This window comes from Rhinatrema bivittatum, chromosome 1, assembly GCF_901001135.1.
Source record: "Rhinatrema bivittatum chromosome 1, aRhiBiv1.1, whole genome shotgun sequence".
Classification (NCBI taxonomy): domain Eukaryota; kingdom Metazoa; phylum Chordata; class Amphibia; order Gymnophiona; family Rhinatrematidae; genus Rhinatrema; species Rhinatrema bivittatum.
In genome coordinates, this window is record NC_042615.1 from 210,838,538 (window position 1) to 210,861,014 (window position 22,477).

Genomic DNA, 22,477 nt, shown 5'->3' on the forward strand with positions numbered 1-22,477 from the left:
CTGTGTCTTCCCCTTCCTGTTCCCTACCCCCCCCATGGGCTTTCCCAGGTTATCTCCTCTCTGTCCACTTCCCATGGCACCTTCCCATATCCTCCTCAACTCAGGGCTTCATTCCACTGCTCCCCAATCTTAATGATCCCTTTTTGGTCTACCTCATCCTGCCCCTCCCCCACCCAGTCACTCCCCAGGCCTTCCCCTCCTGCCCCTTCCTCCATGGTCCTTTCACAGCTCTTCCCTCTCTTGCCTGGTCTGTAGTCTGGATCTTGACAGAAGCAGAAATAGGAAGGAAAACAGTGTGGGGCCTGTCAGCAGGCCCCACACTCACAGGGCACAACTTCACATTTCTGTGATAACAGAAAGCCTATGGAGGAGCAGGTGGAGGACCACTATAAAGCCTGTGATTGCGTGCTTGCTCACTGGTCCTGCGCTGATTTTTTCTTCCTATTGTTGCCAGATGATCAGAAGTTCAGGTTGTGGGGATTTCTGCAATGCCCACCTGTTTGGTCACATGCACAATTTTCAGGACAACTTTTTATATGGGCTTCAGGTGGTCAACCAGTTTGCCCATGAATGTGTTCAGCTAGGACTGTGTCAAGGTTCTTAGAATCAACTATATAACTTCATGAATGGGCTTGACGGTTGGAAATACAACAGATTGCAAAGTTCTGAGATTATACTGCTTGATAGAGTTGTTGACTGAAATCTTAAAGGTAGCAGGCCCAGCCATCTGGAACAACCTCCCTGCAGAACTTAGGCTGGAACCTTGCCTGCTAACTTTTAAGAAAAAACTCAAAACCTGGCTGTTCCGTCAAGCCTTCCCAGAACCCTGGGATACACATTAGGCGTTATCTACTCATGATTAATGGATCCTCCCCTCCTCTGAATACCTGGATAGCATGGATACCGACTCTAACATGTGGACTATCTCTAGTCTGGACTACCTCTAGTCCGGAATTTGTTTCTCTCCCTTTAACTTAACTTTATATTTTTCTTCTAGCTTCCTAAGCTTCCAAGTTCACAGTCCTCGTTTTAATGTAACTTTGTTTTTTTCCTTTATCTAGTTATTTTACCCCTGTTTGATGTAAACCGTCCTGATATGGTATTTTAACCATGAAGGTCGGTATAGAAAAATGTTAAATAAATAAATAAATAGATTTTAGAAGGGACATGCGCACGCCCATAAATGCACGTTTCTCGCCGCACACAAAAATATGTGCTATTTTATAACCTATATGCATAGGGCCGGATTTTAAGAGGTACGCCCGATTTTATAACATGCGCACGCAGTCGCACGCATGTTATAAAATCTGGGGTCGGCGCATGCAAGGGGGTGCACACATGTGCACCTTGCATGCGCAGAGCCCTAGGGGATCCCCGATGGCTTTCCCCATTCCCTCCGCTCCCCCCCACCTTCCCCTCCCTTCCCCTATCTAACCCGCCCCCCAGCCCTACCTAAATCCCCCCTACCTTTGTTATTTACACCTGCCTCTGGCAGGCGTAATTTGCGCGCGCCAGCCAGCTGCCGGCGCGCGATCCCCTGGCACGGCTGCTGTGCCAGAGGCCTCGGTCCCAACCCCTTTTTCAAAGCCCCGGGACATACGCGCATCCCAGGGCTTGCGCGTGTTGCCGGGCCTATGCAAAATAGGCTCGGCGCGCGCAGGGCTTTTAAAATCTGCCCCAAAGGTTATAAAATACTCTACATGCGCGCATGTTTGAAGCTGTACGCACATACATACGTGCGCCACTTTGCTACTGCTCCTTGTTAGGCGCAGGTGTCAGGAGAACATCACGAGGGGAGAGGGAGGGAGGGAGAGAGAGAGAGACTCTTTATAGGGCTCAGTCTGATACCTTATATATAGACCATTGTAAGGGGGGCACTTTGATTCGGGGTGAGTTTTCAGGAGGTGGGTTGGGGTTGGGGTTAGGGGGTGGTGTTACAGACACATTCAGAGGTCAAAAATTCTTTAATGGTCAAAAATTCAATTTTACAGTGGATGGATGTGTCTGTAACACCCCCCTAACCCCAACCCACCTCCCGAAAACTCACCCCGAATCAAAGTGCCCCCTTACAATGGTCCATATATAGGGTATCAGACTGAGCCCCATAGAGAGTCTCTTTCTCTCTCTGATGTTCTCCTGACTCCTGCGTCTAACAAGGAGCAGTAGCAAAGTGGCACGCCGGCTGAGGAAAATTAGAGGCTACATGTGTCAGTACTGGCTCTGCCTCTGGAACACCCATGCCCTGCCCCTTTTCCGCCCACTTTTTCTGGGCGCAAGTACATTGGGCCATTTACACGCATAAATGTCTGTTTTTGCACACGCAAGGCTTTTAAAAACTACCTTATATTGTATAGACATAGTCTACTCATAGGATCGGCAACTTACGTTTGCAGTGTTTGTCACATAGTGCTGATGCCCTCATGTCACAGAGTCGTAAGGACCCTTTACTGCTGCTGTAGACAAACAGATTACAGTGGTGGGGATGAAATTCTGCCGCGGTGATCACTTCTGTCAGGTCCTCCATGTTGGCTGGCTTGATGTCCACAATGTCTGAATGGAAGCATTATTAAAGAAAATTGAATCGTTTAGACTTAGGTTATGATCTTTAGCATATTACTCTGGAAACTATGAATATAGAAATTTTTTTAAATTTAAGATTTGCAGCAGGTATAATCATTCATTATTGAAAAATAGAACTGCAACAAGTGACATTATCACATAACATAGCCTGAGACCCACCTAGTAATATACACATTATTTAACTATATACATTAACTATATACACATTTTTTAACTATATACCGGCCTGTACCTCTCTCAGGTACTGTACCTTTTGCCTTCTTTCTGCCTCATTTCTCTGCTGTCTCTCCCCTCTTATCTTCCTCGCTGCTCCCCTTCCCTGTTTTTTGTATTTTTCCGCCTTTTTTTCAGTTATGATGTAAACCGGTGTGATGTTTCCCACGAATGTCGGTATAAAAAAGTTAATAAATAAATAATGAACATAAAGCTTCCTGCCCAGTAAAAGTTATTTAGGGGACATACTCTATACCATACTGTTCAGATTGGAGAAGCGATGGCTGAGGGGGAATATGATATAGGGATATGAATTGTTTTTCTGATGGATGAAAATATCGTACGATATTTTCTCATCTGTCAGGTATTGGGGGGTCCCCGAAAGTGATAGGAAAACCCCACGAAATGTTCGTGTGGTTTTATTATCTTTTTTTTTGGGGGGGGGAGGGCGGGAAGAAAGGGAACACAGAAAAACAACCCCCAAACCCACCCCGACCTTTTAAATTGATTTAGAATCCCCCACCCTCCTGACCCCCCCCAAATTTTTCTAAAGTACCTGGTGGTCCAGTGGGGGTCCCGGGAGCAATCTCCTGCTCTCAGGCCATTGGCTGCCAGTAAACAAAATGGTGCCGATGGCCCTTTGCCCTTATCATGTGACAGGGGCTATCGGGGCCATCCATTGCTCCTACCATGTGATAGGGGCTGGCCAATGGCACTGATAGCCCCTGTCACATGGTAAGGGCAAAGGGCCATTGGCGCCATTTTGTTTACTGGCAGCCGACGGCCCGAGAGCGGGAGATCGCTCCCGGGACCTCCGCTGGACTACCAGGTACTTTAGAAAAGTTTGGGGGGGGGAGGTCAGGAGGATGGGGGGATTCTAAATAATTAAATTTAAAGGGTCAGGTGGGTTTTTTTTTCTTCAGCTTGGAACAGCCGAACAAAAGCGCTCAGAACCGCAGGAAACAAAGGTTTCCCGTGGTGGTTCTACGAACACGATATCGGAAACGAGTCCAGTACCGATTCACATCTCTAGTATGATAGAGGTCTTTAAGATCATGAGAGGTCTTGAACGAGTAGATGTGAATCGGTTATTTACCCTTTCAGATAATAGAAGGACCAGTGGGCATTCCATGAAATTAGCATGTAGCACATGTAAGACTAATCGGAGAAAATTCTTTTTCACTCAACGCACAATTAAGCTCTGGAATTTGTTGTCAGAGGACGTGGTTAGTGCAGTTAGTGTAGCTAGGTTCAAAAAAAGGTTTGGATAAGTTCTTGTAAGAGAAGTCCATTAACTGCTATTAATCAAGTTGACTTAGGGAATGGCCTCTGCTATTACTGGCATCAGTAGCATGGGGTCTTCTTGGTGTTTGGGTAATTGCCAGGTTCTTGTGACCTGGTTTGGCCTCTGTTGGAAACAGGATGCTGGGCTTGATGGACCCTTGGTCTGACCCAGCATGGCAATTTCTTATGTTCAGAGTTCAGTCCTGCAACCTTGCCATGGATACTCTGAAAGCGAGGTAAGTTTACCCTCTAGGGCCCAAAGGCACAAGGTATGGTATTCCAAAATTTATATTTTTCTTTTACTGAGCAGTTCAAATAAAATAGTTGCAAATGGTATAGTCTGTAAAAACCTTAGAATCTACAGGCAGATATTGCATTGCATAAAGAGGGTTACTGAGCCTTGCTTTATCACCCTCCTGAGATCCTCTCACTCCTCTCTTTGGGAGTTTAAGGCTCCTTTGGACAGATGCTATGCTCCCGGCTTTCCAGTGACCCTTCTTGTACTTAATTCTCCAAATGCTTGAATCTTCCTCCTGTGCACTCTGCTCCTTCCTCCAACTGGACTTCTGGAAATTTGGATAACTAAGTCAAATTCTTCATTTTTGTAAATTCAGTGCTCTTTGATACCACACAGGCCTATCCAGTACCGAGCGGTAGGAAGAGCTGCGTTAGTGCCTGCGGCACCCGCGGTTATCGCCCGCACAGTGCAGCTCACCTACCGCTCGATCCTGAACTCTAATTACATGCAAATATAAGCCGCGGCTAATAAGTGCCCGTGAAGCGTTAGGCCCGCGCAACCCATTTTACTGGATAGAGCGCCTATACAGTATCCTGGGTGCGCGGGCCTAAGGCTTCACGCCACGCTGGTATCTGTCATTTCAAATGTCATTTGAAATGACAGATACCAGGAAGTTGCTTCGCCGCTGTCAGTGTCTGTTCTCCCCTCCTCCCGGAGCAGGGAGCGAAAAGCAGCCTTGCTCCGGGAGGAGGGTAGAATAGACACTAACATCGGCGAAGCAAAAAAAATAAAACGAAAAAAGCCCCAGCCACGATCATGGGTGCCGGTCTCCGTGGCAGCCCCAGTCCTCTCCCCTGCTCCCGCAGCCCCAAAAAAAAAAAAAAAAAAGCGAAAAAAACGTTGCAGCCCCCCTCCGATGTCCAAACTGGGGCTGCCACGGAGACTGCAACGGCGAAGAAAAAAAAAACCAAAAGCAATTTTGAGGTTTTTTTTTTCAAAAGCGACAATTTTGGTTTTTTTCCAAAAGCGACTTACTATTCTGAAGCCATCATCAGGAACACATTGCGATCGTAGCTCCTCCCGACGAAGATGGCCGCCTGCACGGGGGGAAGCTACAATTGGCCGCTGAAGACGTGACGTCACGACGTTTGGCCACGTCTTGAGCGGCCAATTGTAGCTTCCCCCCGTGCAGGCGGCCATCTTTGTCTTCGTCGGGAGGAGCTACGATTGCAATGTCTTCCTGCTGATGGCTTCAGAATAGTAAGTTTTGCAGGCGTCCAAAAGCGACTTACTTTTGGGATCTTGACAGATCCCAAAAGTAAGTCGCTTTTGGAAAAAAAACAAAATTGTCGCTTTTGAAAAAAAAAACCAAAATTGCTTTTGGTTTTTTTTTGCTTTGCCGCTGTGTCCCTCCTTCTCCCGGAGCAAGGCTGCTTTTCGCGCCCTGCTCCGAGAGGAGGGGGACACAGCGGCGAAGCGAAAAAAAACCAAAATTGCTTTTGGGTTTTTTTTTGCTTCGCCGTTGTTTTTGCTTTGCTGTTGCAGTCTCCGTGGCAGCCCCAGTCCGGACATTGGAGGGGGGCTGCAACGTTTTTTTTGCTTTTTTTTTTTTTTTGGGCTTCGGGAGCAGGGGAGAGGACTGGGGCTGCCACGGAGACCGGCACCCATGATCGCAGCGGGGGTAGGTGAGCGGGGGCTAGGGGAAAGCTTTCCACCTACCCTTACCCATGCCTCTACCGCCTGGGTCAGGGTAGGCGGTAAGTTTGCAGGTTAAACGCGCGACAAAACGGCGCGGAAAGATAGCGATAGTCGGGGCGCGGGTTACGGGATGCTAGGGAATAGCTAATTCGCTCGTTTGCATGCAATATCGAGCTAATTCGCTCGTTTGCATGCAATATACATGCCGCGGGCGGAAGGGGTTGCCCGGGGAATTTAGGACGCGGTAGGAGTAGGTTAAAGGGGATTCGGGATCGCAGGAAGGGCTAACGCGGCCGAAAACAGAGTAAAAAGCGGCTTAGGAGCAGGGTAAACGCGGCCGCACTTTACAGGATAGACCGGACAGTGATCGAGACAGGCACCTGTGCTGTTTAACATATTCATAAATGATCTGGGAAAGGGACAGACATCTGACACTCCTTATCCTTCCTGTACTCCAATCAGGGAGTTCTTTCCCCTATAGAATAACAAGACTAAGTTGAGAAATGTACTCCCTCACAACAGGGGTACTCCTCATCCCACTAGTGAAATCAATAGGAGCAGTTACTTTTATAAATAATATATAATATTTTTATATAATAGCCATGTCATGATCAGATCAGGACCCACCAAGCACCTACATCTACTTGGTTGTAATTAGTTAATGAGTTGTCTGTCCCCTCTTCTCTCCCCCTCCCCAGTTCTATACCCCTGTTTTATGTAACGTTTAAGCTTCCACCAGTTAAGTTATGTTAAAATTCTTTGTTCTCTGTAAACAGATACGATATGATCTTTTTTCATAAATGTCGGTATATAAAAGCGTTAAATAAATAATAAATAAAGGATCAAAAGCACCTTCACAAGGTGGCCTACCTGAAACTATGGAGCAACAAGGACAAAGGCAGGATGAACCCCTAATACACTCACAACAGAACAGAGGTTTGCTTGCTCTCAATCTCCTAACTACTAATCCTTCTGAAGAGAAACTCTAGGGCTTCTCCGAGCATTCCATGAAGTTAGCAAGTAGCACATTTAAGACTAATCGGAGAAAATTATTTTTCACTCAACGCACAATAAAGCTCTGGAATTTGTTGCCAGATGATGTGATTAGTGCAGTTAGTGTAGCTGGGTTCAAAAAAGGTTTGGATAATTTCTTGGTGAAGTCCAATAATAGCTATTAATCAAGTTTACTTAGGGAATAGCCACTGCTATTAATTGCATCAGTAGCATGGGATCTTCTTAGTATTTGGGTAATTGGCAGGTTCTTGTGGCCTGGTTTGGCCTCTGTTGGAAACAGGATGCTGGGCTTGATGGACCCTTGGTCTGACCCAGCATGGCAATTTCTTATGTTCTTAAACCTGGATTGCATCACTGCAGCTACTCCGAAAGGGGAGTGCCATAGCAAATGATTTAGAGTCCACTTGCTACTCCACCAATCTCAGTATGTCCTCCACTGGGTAAAGGGACCATAGGCTCCTTTATTGTTAATTTGACATTGAACTGGCAATTCCCATTACAAATACTGCAATGAAATCAACAATGAGCCCTCTGCTATTCTAGCACTGCTCTTAATGACTGGCAGGGGCTGCCACAGCACTAGATACCTTTTTTCCTTCTTCCCTGCGATCAGGCACATTTCTTCTATGATGTTCTAAATTCAAGCTTGCCTCACCAGATAATAGATTAGCATCTAAGTCTGCTATGTCTCAGTGCACAGCGCTGTGGCCTGAACTGGGAGATCAGCTCCAGTGTAGAACTTTTAATATGCTCATTACAGTTTATTCAATCACTTCTTCTGTTGATTCATAGGATTTTCCTATTTTATCATATTAAACAATGCTTCATCGCTGATGTCAGTGCTATATAAAGAATCTTAAAATAAAGCCAGTTTGCTCATCTGTAGACAGAGTTCTCCACAGACAACAGAATGAGCTACATGATTCAAAGTGTACGATTCAGATGTCAGCAGAGGAAGAGGAAGTGCCTGAGATAAAACCCGCTGTCCTCCCCTCCTGTTTTGTGTCAGCAGAAATTAAGTGGGGAATCCAGGGATGGGGATGGGGTGGTGTGCTGTGGCAGAAGGGAAAAATTGTACTATCCCATTGCCACCAACGCTTCTCTTTCAGGGAGGGGAGAAGAACAATGTGCTGACCCATTGTCACCAATGTTTCTCATGTGAGAAGGCAGAGGGGCAACATGCCATCCCACTGTCACTAATGCTTCTCTTCTGAAATGGTCCTCGATCTTCCACAGCAATTTGGCCAGAATGCCAATTTGGTGGCAAGGGATGAATTTTGCAGCCTTTAATTTGGCCACTGAATTGTGGGAGACCGGGGTCCCTAATTATGGCTAATTCATTCTATTGTCTATGGAGAACACTTTTTAAAGGTCAGCAAGCTTACCTTCTGCTCCCCCAGAATTATACAAAGTTTTTACTGCTCATTCTTTAGCATGAGGTCTTTCAGCTTTGGGAATGTGCATCTCTCTAAAATGTTTTTATTTTGCACAATACAAGAAGGGGGCATTAAGAAAGGCTAATTCATGCTGTCTACAGAGAACCCTGTTTTCTCCATTGACAAGCAGGCATGAATTAGCCATTTTGCGTGGGGAGTCCTAAGCTGAGCTTTACATTGCAGAAGTACTTACTTAAAGATAACCCAACCCCATCTGGTAAAGAGTAGACTATTGGGAGAACAGGCTATGCAGAACTGTTTGACCAAAGTTATTATCACCTCAGGACATGCTGTCCAGAAAGTAGTGGGACATGAAGGTGTGCACAAATGACTAAGTACCAGCTTTGCTACTTAGCATAAGTGGCTCTGAGATGAATCACTGAAGTCACCAAGGCTCTCACTTGATAAACCTTGACAAGGTCTGTAATCTGAAAACCAGCCAGTACATAAAAGTGCACGATACAGTCTGCTAGCCAACCAGACAAAGTGACCTTGACTACTGCCATGCCCAACCTATTGGGGTCTAAGGATAGAAACAGCTGAGAAGCTTGACAATGAGCTAGAGCTCTCTTACATCCAAGGAGTGAAGAGCCCTTTCTCCTCTGTGCACATGCGGCCTTAGAAAAAAAATTAAGCAGCACAATTGCTTGGTTAATGTGAAATGCAGATACCACTTTTGGAAGGAACTTAGAGTAAGTACACAGAATCATTCTGTTGTGAAAAAATACTTTAAATATGGTGAGAGGGCAACCAAAGCTTGCAGTTCATACACTCTTTGAGCTGAAGGGACAGCTACAAGGAAAATCACTTTCCAAGTGAGAAACTTCAAGTCCACCAACTCAAAAGGCTTGAAAGGAGGTATCATGAGTTGAGCTAATATTTGCTTGAGATCCCAAGGCACGGGAGATTTACTGATTGGAGGTTTGGTATGTTACAACCCTTTTATGAATTTAGATATCAAACAGTGGAGTGAGATTGCAGCCTCTTCCATCTGCTGATGATACACTGCGATGGTGTTGAAATGAACTCTGACTGAAGAGCTGCTTAGATCAAAGGATGAAAGGAAGAATAAATTCTTAAGCAAGTCTCTTGGGCCAGAAGAAAAGGGATCCAGATGACTAATCTCAAAACAAGTCGAGAACAAGTGTAGGACCTCCTAGTTGAAGGCCTTCTTTCTGAATTCATCACATTCTCCCCTTCCCTTCGAAAGGAGCAAAGAGTAGATTATTGCGTATTCAACATCTATGCTATGAGGACCAGAGATGCCAGGTTTGGATAGTACAGTCTGCCTTCCTCTTGTGTGATGAGGATCAGCAATATCCTTAACAGACCTGGAGGCTGCACTGATAGACAGATGAGATAAAGAAACCACACCAGCCATTCCCAGGTTGGTGGAATAAGGTTGGTTCTTGCCTTGTCCTGCAGGACCTTCTGCACATACCTGGTGATTAGAGGAATCAGTGGGTGTGAATAATGTAGATCAACATTCCAGATTAGCAGAAGAGCATCAGGAGCTGATCTGTACTTGCTCTGATGCATGGAGAAGAACTCTTCAAACTTTCTATTTCCTTCTGATGTGAACAGGTTGATCATCAGCTTTCCTCACTGACTAAACAATTTGTTCACAACTCTTTGATCCAAAGACCAGCCGTGCAGTTTTAAGACCCTGCTAAGGTGGTTCCCCAATGTATTCTGAATTCTGGAAGATAAGTTGTGTGGCGATGGGCATTGTGATGACCTGGCAGAGAGCATGAGTGCCTGTACCTCCCCAGTTGTTTATGAAGAACATGGCCAACTGGTTTCCTGTCTGAATTAACATTGATTTTTCTGAGAAAAGGTGTGAGAAAGTTCTCAGAGCATACAAGAAATCACTCACAGCTCTAGGTAGTTGATCTTTAGATGACTCCCCAGTGTGGACCACAATCCTTGTATCCATGCCACACTAGTGTGCATCCCCAACCAATGGTGGAGCTGTTGGCAGACTGAATCACTTGATGCCATGGGACTCATAGCAAGAGAGCCATCTTTAGAACTTCTGGATTTATTCACCAGTGAAGATATGGTCTCATCCTGGAGGTCACTGAGCTTTGGTGGGAAAAAGACTAAAGGAGTTGATTCCAATGGTTTTTAAGGCTCAATTGAAGGTCTCAAATTTGCAGACAAATCAGAAGAATCAAATGTTCTGTGAAAGCCATGTGTCTGAGGAGGACCAAGACCAACGTTGTTGACACTTGGTCCTGCTGGATGACACACCTTATGAGGTTCTTCAGGAATGAAGTACTTTTGGCTAGGAGAAACACTTTCTCTTGAAGAGGATCTATCCAGGCTCCTATAAATGGAATCTTCTGAACTGGAACCAGGTTTGACTTATTAAAACTGCCCAGGAAACCCAGGACTAGAGGAGCTGTATGTTTTTCTTGAAGGACTCTAGAACCCCTGACAAAGATGAGCCTGTCACAAGCCAATTATACATGTATGAAACATGCAGATTCCCTGCCAAATAAGCTGCGGTGTCACCACATTATTCACATTTCATGAACACCCTTGGAGCCACTGAGAAGCCAGTGGAGAGCACCTTGTATTGGTAGTGCATGCCCTTCACCACAAATCTGAAGAACTTTCAGAGGGCAGCATAAATGGGGATGTGTGCATAGGTGTCCTTTAGATCCAGAGCATACATCCAATCCCTTGCTTGAATAAAAGGAAGAATAGTCTGGAGAGAGTTCATCTTGAATCTCTCCCAAACTAGCAGCTTATTCAGCCTTCACAAATACAGAGTAGGCCTCAATCCTCGGGAATTAGGAACTAATAGGAATAGAATCCCTGACCAAATATCTGAGAAGACAGGGTTTGATCGCCTTCTGCAGGAGAAGCATCTCTGTTTCTAACTGCAGCTGGGTAGATTGAGCTGGGTCTGAACTGAAGACTGAAATCCATTGGGTTGGAAGATGGTGAGAGAAGCATAAGTGGTAGCTACATTCCACAATTTTCAAGATCCACCACTGCCAGCACCAGATGAGCCTTTTGCAATAGACTTTGTGGTAGACCTGCCACTTTCTGGAGGTAACAATACCATTTGGGTTACAGTGGATCAATTCTCAAAGATGGCTCACTTCGTAGCTCTCCCTGGCCTGCTATCAGCCATGGAACTTGCTAAGTTATTCATCAGTCACATCTTTTGCCTACATGCATGCCTAAACACATTGTTTCTGACAGAGGAGTTCAATTTATAGCAAAGTTCTAGAAAGCCTTGTGTAAGAAATTCGACATCACACTTGATTTCACCTCTGCGTATCATCCTCAGTCGAATGGCCAAACTGAGAGAATGAATAGAACACTCAAGCAGTTCCTCCGCGCCTATGTCGGTTCACGACAGAATGACTGGGCTGAACTGTTGCCCTGGGCTGAATTTGCCATCAATTCCCATCCAACGTCATCTACTGGATCTACACCATTCGAAGTGGTCTACGGACGACAAACTTTACCACCTTTACCATGTCCACTTTCAGTGTCATCCCCGGCAGCTCAATCTACTGCCAAAGATATACAGTAGCTCTGGAGAGAGACTAAAGAGATGCTCCAAAAAGCAGGACAAAGAGCAAAGAAAGGCTATGATGCTCACCGAAGCAAGACTCCTGAATTCCAGCCTGGTGATAAAGTTTAGCTATCTACCAAACATCTGAGACTTAAGCTTCCATCTGCTCGATTTGCTCCACGCTTTGTTGGATCCTTTCCCATTCTCCGATGATTGGGCTCACTCACCTATACTCTGAAACTTCCTCCAGCTATGAAGATCCATAATGCGTTCCATGTTTCGCTGCTGAAACTGCTTGTCTTTAGCGAGTTCTCCACCAAGACACCTGAACCTACTCCTGTTGATGCAGAAGAAGAAATCGAGTATAAGGTTGATGCCATCCTTGATGTAAGAAAGAGAGGCAGAGTTTGGGAATACTTTCTGTCATGGGAGGGATACGGACCAAAAGAAAACTCTTGGGAACCATTGGCTAATATCATGGATAAAGAGATGATTCGTCAATTCCATCGATCGCATCCTCAAAAACCAAGACCAGGTAGGGGGTCTGGAGGGGGGCCCTTTGAAGGGGGGTACTGTTGCGTCTGTCGGTCTCAGATGGCTTCGACCTCTGTGCCTCACCTTTCTTCCTTCTCCTCAAGCCTTGGGAAGCTGGCTGCCACCGCGTCCTCATGCCGCTCTCTCTGGCGTCCCTGGATTGGCAACAGCGACGGCGTTCGCCATTTTTCTCCTAAGGGCCTCTTAGGGTGCACGTGCGCACACCACCCACGTTTTTATCCACATCATGGCGGGAACCTCGGGGGCGTCCCCTCCGAGTGACGTCAGCACATCCTGGTATTTAGCCTGCCCTTCGTTTGCTAACAAACCAAGTTAGCAAGGATTGGAATGCTCCGGTCTAAGCTGCCATGCCGCTTCCCAGCAGCCACTGGAAGTTCTCTCTCTGCCCTTTGGGGTAATTCATCGCTAACCTGGGTACCTGCTCCTCGGGGGTCCTTCTTCTCTCTTTCAGGTGCCTATCTGGGAAACCGGGTACTCGCTCCTCGAGGGCCTGCATTTCGTAACCTGGTGCCTGTATCCGATCTGCTTCTGCCTGTCAGGATCTTCATCAATACAGCCAACTGCTCAGTGAGTACTAACACTCTCAGTCTGTCTCACCTTCAGAGCCAGGAGTCTACATTGGGATTCAGCCTCTACTACCCTGCGCTACCTTTCAGCTACCTAAGTGTGGGACTGGTCTCCTCTGCCGAGGACCCCTGGACTGCTTCTACTGAGTTGCCTTCACTACTGTCCTACCTGGGCAGTATCATCAAGCTGTATAATAAATACAAATTCTCTGTGTCTGCGTGTATAGAGTCTAGCCTAGTACTGCGGTTCCTCACGGGGCTCCTCCCCATGGGAGTGGCCATCACCACAGTGCCCAAGAATCCACTTCAACACCTCAAAACGATAACAGGAAAAGAATAAAGATGAAGGGAAGGACAATGACATGTCCTTTCTGTGCATTATTAGTATACTTGCACAGTAGGATTTGTTCCAGGTATGCCTATTTCATCTGTACAGCTGAACATCTGGCCTCTCAATGCTCAAAAAATGGATGCTGACAAGGCCTTGGCCAATGTGAAGTAATGGAAAAAGTTTCAATAGGGCCTCTTCTCCAATTTTAAACAAGAAAATGGGCTATGGCTAAAAGACCATGCCAACCACAGAGTTTCAGGAAAGTAAGGATTTTACCAAGGTCTAATGTTTTCAACAGCACATGGAAGAGATGCACGTAGGCCATTTACAAAATGCAGCTTCAGTTCAATGGTTCAAAGTTATGATGGGGTAAATTTTGAGCTAAAGCTTAGTCTGAGCCATATGGTCAGTTCTTTCTCAGAACTGCCATTTGAAAAGATAATCCTGTCTCTCCTAGAAATAGTCTTGAAAAAAAGAACTAAACAAATGTTGCCTTATTCAGAACGTCCTACTCACAAGCTTCCTCAGTTAACGCTACTTGATCCCTGAAGCTTTCTTTATCCAATACGCTTATTTTGACAATGTGTTCTCCTTAGTGCGAGACTGGCCATTAAAACCTTGATATCTAAAGTGGACATTTAGTCGGCATTTTGTCCATATCCTACACACCCTTGCAGTTTTCCATTGTTGGCTTCACTTTCCAGAAGAAGTATTTCAATAAGATTACACCAATGGGTTGCTCAAACTCTTGTTCTTATTTTGAGACCTTCAGCCCATTCATATATTGGATTATATTTATCTGGTTCCAATAACATTGTGTTATTTGATTATGTTATTTTCAATTGTCCTGAGAATACTAAAGCTTGTGAACAATTACTTCAGAGTTTCTGGGAAGTGGCCATTACCTTCGGTATTCCTTTATAGCCTAACTAGCTGTACCCGGCCACTCGTTGCAGTGGCAGAGCCAGGTTAAGTGGAAAAAAAAAAAAAGAGAATGGGGATAACTGCCCCCTGCGCCCCCCCCCCCGAACATGGACGCAATAACATCCCCATGCCCCCCCCCCACTGCAGGCCCGCCAATACCTGTCAAAAATGGTAGTCGGTGGAGTGGGCGTTCGTTCTGGCATGGAAGTATTGGCGCCTGGCCCTCGGCAGCCAGCACTGAAACTGTCTCCAACGGCTGTTAGAACTTACTCTGTCAGTAGGGTGGAGCAATGGGAGCGATCGTCTCGCTCAGATAGTAAGGGCGAAGGGGCGTCGGTTGGCAGTCCAGAAAATGGCGTTGACGGGCCCTCGCCCTTACTATGTCACATGGGCTACTGCCGCCATTCTGCCGTTTTGCGTGAGTTCGGAGGGTGTGGGCAGTAAGTAGAAAAGTCATGTGCGTGGGGGGTGTGAGGAGGGTGTTTTTGTGCGAGTTCGTAGGGTGTGGGAATTGCAAACATGTGGCATGTTAGTGGCTTCCCGGTGTAGCATGCTGGAATTTTGTGGGTTTTTGTGTGTTTTGGGAGGGTGTGTGAAGTAAGTACAATTGGCATGTGTGTGTGTGTGGGGGGGGGGGGGGGGGTTAGGAGGGTGGATTTGTGTCTTGGAGGGTGTGTGAATCCCAAATATTGGTCACATGTGTGTGGGGTGTGAGCGTTTGTGCAAGGTGTAAGAGCTTGCGCTTATGTCCAGCAGATGTCGCTGTTTTGTGGAACCAAATTTTAAAACTTTTTTACCAGCCCCCAGTGTGACATATATGTAATGTAAGTGTAGAAGAACCTTTCCGTATGTGAGGTGAAGCTTGTGTCCAAATTTGAAAGCAATCGGTTCAGCTGTGGCTGAGCCTGGTTAAGTTGAAAAAACAGAACAGAGCAGTAAAGGTTACAGTTTGTGTGGGTTTTGTTTTTTTTTTACCCCAAATGAACAGCACCAGCAAAGAATAGTTTAAATATGCAAGCAGGACACCTTCCTGGCCACCCCCCCCCCCCCAACCCGGCAAAATAGAGCAACCCACGCTACAGCCCCCCTCTCGGGAGATGTGGAGAAAGAGTGCCCCCCCCCCCCTGTGAAAAACGCATGGCGGAAAATAAGAACGGTCCCCCACTGTGCTCCTCCCCGGCTACCTGTGTAAACTGCCAGCCGGTGGCGAGGGTGTGTGCTAGGGTTTGTTCCGCCGGCTGCCATGTCGCAAAACTTCACTGGTGAAAAATGTGCGTCAGGATTCCTGACCTAGTGAGGGCAAATGTCCGCTGAGGATATGGCGCCGACGGGCTCTTGCCCTTACTATGTCACATGGTGTACTGACATCATTGTTGTCTCCGTATAGCATAGTAAGGGCAAGGTCCGCCGGCGCCATTTTGGTTGCTGGCATCTGACGGTCCTACTGAATGCGATGTGTCCCGGACCGTTCCTGTGGTGCTGGCGGAGAAGCACGGACTTGTTTCAGGTGTAGTGTGTGATCGGAGTGCAGTGCGTGGGTGGGTGGAAGAGGGTTCTTTAATTTAAAATCGGAGGGTGTGTGAAATGCGTGGCTTCCCAATGTAGCAGCCAGGAATTCGTGTTTTGGTGTGTTTTGGGAGGGTGGGTGAAGTAAGTGACATTGGCAGGCATGTGGGTGGGGATGTGTGGTGTGATGAGTGTGGATTTCTGTGTGTTATGAGGGAGTGTGAATGAAAGACAATGGCCCTGTGTGGGGGTGGGGCGTGGTGTGTGAGTGTGTGTGAAAGGTATAAGAGGTTGCGCTTGCGCTGACGGCCACCAGATGTCGCTGTTTTGTGTAAGCAATTTTTAAACTTGTATTACCTGTCACAAGTGTGACCTATATGTAATATAAGTGTATAAGATCCTTCCCGTATGGGAAGTGAATGTTGTGTGCAAATTTGAACACATTCGGTTAAGCAGTTGGCGAGATTAGCGACGACGTACAAACTATTTAACATTTTTATTTATATAGATTTTAATTCCCCGGTCTACGCCAATACCGGGAGATATGCACAAGGCTGGGCTGCTTTGAAAATGTGCTGAGCACATTTTCAAAGCAGCCCAGCCACGTACATATCTCCCAGAATGCACGGAAGAGCTGGGTTTCGAAAAAGGGGTGGTCTGGAGCCAGGGTCTGGCCGGGGCAGCGCCATTAGGCGCTGTCCTGGTGAAGCGCATATTGGCCGATGGCCAACACATGGAACTTACTGCTGCTTGGGAGAGCAGACAAGTTCCAAAATTTAAAAAAATTATGTTCCATAGGAGGTGTTTAGGGGTCAGGATGGAGAGGGGAAAAGGGAGGAAGGTTAGCTGGGGGAGGGGGGTTTAGGAAGTTCCCTCCCAGTCCAGTCTGCTCCTTTATCCAGCCTTCAAAAATGTTTAACTCAAGACTAAACCTTAAAGTAAAAATAGACTACTGCATTTATCAAGCTAGTCTCAATAGATCCAGATTAAGGCTGCATATTCTTTATAATATAAAACAATGGTATAAACCAATATTTAAGACTCTGTGAGCCAGATTCGCTTAGCCTAATCACACTAGTGACAGGTTTTCTGATTTATACACAACTTAACCTATTCTCTTTGAATTTATATACAAAATTCTGCATTCACAAGGAAAAGACCAGCTATTCTTTAATTTCTATTAGGATAAATTCCTTCATATAGGGATTCCAGGTCTTTGCTAGTATTATAACATTCTGTATAACTCCTTACAGGTGCTAAACTATGTTTTAGAGTTTGTAAGAATTTTCTGCAGTATTGTCAAGCCTTTGCTCCTTAACAGGTAAGGTAAGAACAGCAGTGTGGGTAATTCAAAGGTAGCACCATCTAATTCATTAGACCCACCCCCCTTTCAGTCTGGTTTAAAATACAAACCTTTTCATTCAGACACTCTCACTAGGGCAAGAAGGAAACCTCACAGTGCTTATAACTCAAGCTCCCAACTTTAATGAAGTTCCGCTAGCTCATTTTTCATAGCAGCATTGTTAAATTGCATTAGGTACACCAAACAAGCGTTCTTACTATCGCTCACGACTAAATGGCAGTATCAGTAATTATACCTCCTGCGCACCAATGCTTAATTAGTCAGCTGTGAACCAATCTCAAGAGCACTGCTAGAGGTCTGAAGAACATCCCCCTTTTCTTCATTGGGATGGTAACTTTTGAGCGTGTTCGTCGGCCTGCACCCAGCCTTACCGCGTGTGCACGTGTGTGCAATATTAAGTGGATGTGTGCTTATGAGCGCAAATGCCGCTTTTACTGCGCAAGTGGGGGGGATTTTAATAGACACGCGCGCCGACCCCATTACCAGTTATCCCAGGTAAGGGATAGGACTTCCAACCCGCCCCCCCCCGTTTAATAGCCTCCCTTCTCCTCATTAGCCCCTACTTTTAAAACCCCGCTGATCTTCCTAAATCTTTTTATTTTGCTACTTACGTGCCATCCATAGCATAGTGCTGTATGTTGATTTTAATTTTCCAACTGCTTTGAAATAGTGCTGTTTGTTGCATTTTAATGTTCTAATTTATTATGATGTGATTTTGATTGTGTGCTTATTATGCACATGATGACTGTAATCCACACTGGACTGTTTGAATTTGCAGAATATAAGACATTTTAAATAAATAAGTAAAGTTACGTGACTGGGGAAATTTCAGGATCGCCCATTTTTCTGAACTTTTCGTTTGTGCATGTAGTGGCAAGTACGCAGGCAGCTTTTAAAATCCACTTGGCGAATGGCAGCCCGATTTGTGCACTTATCTCTTTTTTGGCATGCGCCTGGCTTATAAAACTTGCCTTTAATTCTTTACTTTAAAGTAGAAATTTGCTGCTGCAATGTTCTGTAAAGAGTCTGCCTGTATACAGAAGTTTTCTCACTTGCAGTTTTACTCTTTGAGTCAACAAAATTACCAATCCCACTAGGAAGGAATGAATGAAACTTTACAAATCTCACTGTTACTCAAACCCAACTTAATTCAGTCTTGCTGACGGAACCTCCGGTGTACCCCATGCATCAGGCCACTACCGTGCTCGCCTCAGCTAACCATCTTTTACACTTCGGAGCAAGTACTTTCATCTACCCAGCTCTGCTGACCTCCTGCACCTCTCCTACCATCGACAGTGCAGATTCTCAGCATACCTCGTACTGCGGGCCACTACCAGATCTACTTTGCAAGGTGTATCATCTGGAGGAGGAATTCCCCGGCATACCCCGCTCCACGGGCCACAACCAGGGATTTCATCACTGGGCAACCTTACTACTCCGGACTGTGTCTTACTTCCCTCTCGGTGGGCACTTCACCTACGTTCCAGTATTTATTTATTTATTTATTTATTTAATACATTTATATACCGTTTCACCAAATACTAGAAATGACCGAAGCGGTTTACAGTATAATAGAGTCTCGTTACTATCTATGTCCTTCTCTGCTGAGACCACGCTTATCGTGGTGAATCCCCAAAGAGCTCCTCCCTGTGGGTGGAGTCAGCTCTCACTATGATCCAGGGTTCACAACCATACCAGAACATAACAGGTGGGCCTTGCCTTTTTCTTTAAAACTAGAGGATGGAGCAACCTTTTCTGTAACTTTGTGACAGGCTGGGCAAGTGCAACTGGGCCGAGTGAGAGATGTTGCCCAGTGATACCCAGCATAGCTGGTACAGCTACAGCATGCCCTGAAGAGAGCATGCACATCTTTAACTGAAATAGAACTGATGAGGTTAACTTTCTCCTTAGCTTTCTTTGGGACCCGCCAGGTCAATGAGTTAGTAACCACATTCAGGGTGAGTGCTGGTCAGAAGGGCTTCCACTTTGCCAATGTTCAGTTATAAGAAAACAAGTTTATTTAAAAACAGAATGGCCTAAGACAGATCAGACAGGTAGCTGCTCATTCTACATGGCTATCTGACTCGCTTGATTCATTCCACTACAGAATTTTGGGCAATCAGATCACAAGGAAGTCTACAGCTCTTTTAACATAATATAAATTGACTGTGTTATTCAAGCACAGGCTATCACATACTGAGATAGAACACAGCAAGTTCAGCAACTAGTACAGCCCTTTTGGACTACCTGATATTACCATTTAAAGGATAGGGTGATAGAAATCTGCAAAGTATGCGATATACATAAGGTAACAAACTTTCACTTCATGTACTTAACCAAGCTAACTCTTTTGTAATTTCAGGTTTACTACAACAGTGAAAGACAATCTGGATCATCAGCTACTTGTTTTGGGGCAGGCAACCATCTAAGTTTGCAGATATATGGGAACCATCTCCACCTGGGAGTGAAAGATGTGCCAATCCAAAGGATGTGTTTGTAGAGCCTGAGATAGGAACAGCAGACTCCTGTTCAACAGCAGCAACTGAGAGTTTCGGCATGCTCCGATCATTATACATCTCAGGGGCGATGATTTCACGACATTTTCTTGCTGATAGTTAATATGAACAGTGATTGGAAACACCTGTTGATGAAGCAGGGCTCCTCTGTTGTATGATCACATTCTGCTCTGACATTATCCCACATCATCACTGAGAGCAGTTTTGATGGTGGGATTGTGTCCTACAGAAGGTGAACTGACAAATTAACCTTTGGGTCTCCAGTGTGGAGCATGGCAAATGGATGAATGGGCCAAGACAATCTATTGTTTGATGTTAGAAGGCATTAGTATAGCAAGAGGGTGTGAGAGCCAGACATGCATCATGTGATAATTTCCCACAACTTATTTAAAAAAAAAAAAAAAAGACTTTTATAATTTCATATAGCTCTTACCAGAACAAAATGTACACAGCAAACAGAATACAAGGAAAATAGACATTTTGTTTTGTCCTCTGCTCCTTTGGGTTTCCTGCTCAGAGTTGGCTTTTGCTAGGCTATGTTACCATGAAACTACATTTAGTCCAACCATCATGTCAACAGTTCTCTGCCAGCGGCCTCAGATCATGGCTCCTTCTGGAACATGATTTGCATGTGTTCCAGAATCTGACCTCTAAGTGTCACGACTTTGTGATGGCTGAGAGCCCCCCGCCAAGGGCTGTGAATGCTGCCTCTCGGCATCCTCAGCCCCAGATTGCTGAAAGTGCAGGAACTGAGCTCAGGAATGAAGGCCAGCTTTCCTGCATGCCAGTGCAAGTGCTACTAGTGAGCCACAAAGCTGACCCTTGGATAATCTATTTTTAAAACTTTTAGAACCTGTTGTTCCCATACCTTTAGATTTAAAAGAATGGGTGTTCAATAGGGTAATGGATTTGACCTTTTCACTTGATTGCAGAGTTTTCCTCAGGCAGAAAGATGACCCAGCCTCTCTTATTTTAACCAATCCTAAAAGCCATAATGGCAATCATCCATAGCCCATTATTCTGTCACTCAGTTGAAGGCATTTATTCTCTTCTTAGATACCAGTATAGTCCAATTATCTCTCCGGCCAGATTCAGGGTCTCTGAATCATAGCAGCACTGACAGTGGCATAACTGTGACAATGGTTTAAACTATCCCTGTGGCTAATTTTTTCCCTAATGTCTGATATTGATCAAGAACTATACAATGGTTCTCTGATGCTTGAGGTCAGTTCAATTTCCTCCATCTATTTAATCAACCTTGGCACAGTGACTGCTTAGATGACACCCTCGTTACTCTGAAGTCTGTTTAAATTATATTTTATAGCGTTTTCAAGCACAAAGCAGTTTGAATCTCTAGGCAGAGTTTAGTAAGTGTTAGTAGAAACTTTAAGAGAAACCTTTAATTTTAATTCTGATTTTCACAATTTCAGACAATTAAAGGATTATTCAAAAGTAAATCCTACTAGCTTTAAACCCTACTAAGTTTCATACATTTTATTAAAATTAGTTTAGAAAAAACAGATGTCATGCTATGGGGCATTGTGAGTTTCAAACCATGAAGGCCTTCATTCAGTAATAGGAATGCTGGCAGAATGCATGCGAGTGCCCTTGAGAGATGGAATTTTTTGGGAAGGGGTCTCTGACATAGGGAGACGGAGTTTTGATAGAGAGTGGGATCTTCATCAGATTTTAATAGAGCAGGCAATGCACTAATAATTATAATATAGGAAGATAAATGTACATAGTTATTACATAATTGGGTAATTAAAAGACCAGAAGGCTACTGCAAATTTAATTATATCTAATGTATGAGTCTAGTATCCTAGTTGAGCTATCTTCCTAAAGCAGCTAATTTGTTCTTACCTTGGTGCTCTTTTATTATTGGTTTAATTAAAATAGCAGATAAAATTGTTTAAGATAGATTTCAAAGCTGAAATATTGAAATTAATATAATTATGTTTATGTAAGAGACTTGTGAAAGAGAACTTATCTCTTCAGTATGTTTTATCTATTCACACACTATCATGTTATAGAGCTGGGACATACTTCTTAAAGTTCTCTGTCAAGCTTGGTTTTATTTTCAATATACAGCACTCAAATTGTTTATAACAGAGCTTGTTTGAATAATCATTTTGTACATGCAATATTGGAACTCTGCCCATGCTATCAAATAAGCTATCCAACATATTTATTATGGATGTTCTCTTGTTAACCACCTAGAAATGTTGAGAGAGAGAGAGAGACTGGCCATAATGTCATCTCCCTAGATAGGTATTTGTATTCATATGGTAGGCCCACCTAGTAACACAAGGTGAGGGTTAGGTATTAGTGTAGGGGGTTAGGGGGCCACTTTGACATTGAAAGTTACCCAGGTAGAGAGTCCATCAAGCTAGGTGGAGAGAACATTGCCCAAATCTCATCTTGGAGTGAGGTTCCTCACTCCAAAGGTCATCAAATCTTTACAAGAGACCACTGTTCTGTTTGTACGTCTCACTTTGAATGTCAGTGGCCCCTAACCTCCTACACTATTACCTAACCCTCACCTCGAGTTACTAGCTGGGCCTACCATAGGGATACAAATACCTATCTAGGGAGATGACATTATGGCTGGTCTCTCTCTCTTTCTCTCTCACTCTCTTTGCATAGGAAATTAGTGCAAATTGCGATAAACTGAATATTTGCATAAACTACGCCCCTTTTGCTATCGCATGTGATACT

General features: G+C 44.8%; 1 protein-coding gene and 1 long non-coding RNA gene across 7 annotated transcripts in view; one reads left to right on the forward strand and one right to left on the reverse strand.

The window, feature by feature from the left end:
* The window catches only part of PPP2R2C (protein phosphatase 2 regulatory subunit Bgamma), a 623,817-nt gene that overhangs the window by 137,244 nt on the left and 464,096 nt on the right, over nucleotides 1–22,477 (reverse strand). For all 6 annotated transcript variants that reach the window (XM_029591453.1, XM_029591472.1, XM_029591463.1 and 3 more), the window contains one exon: nucleotides 2,386–2,550. In XM_029591453.1, coding sequence (XP_029447313.1) covers nucleotides 2,386–2,550 — 165 coding nt within the window. The remainder of the gene's footprint in view (nucleotides 1–2,385; nucleotides 2,551–22,477) is intronic.
* On the forward strand, nucleotides 17,587–20,215 carry LOC115085456. Its single transcript, XR_003854851.1, has 2 exons — nucleotides 17,587–17,738; nucleotides 19,606–20,215. It is a non-coding gene; the product is annotated as an uncharacterized LOC115085456 (long non-coding RNA).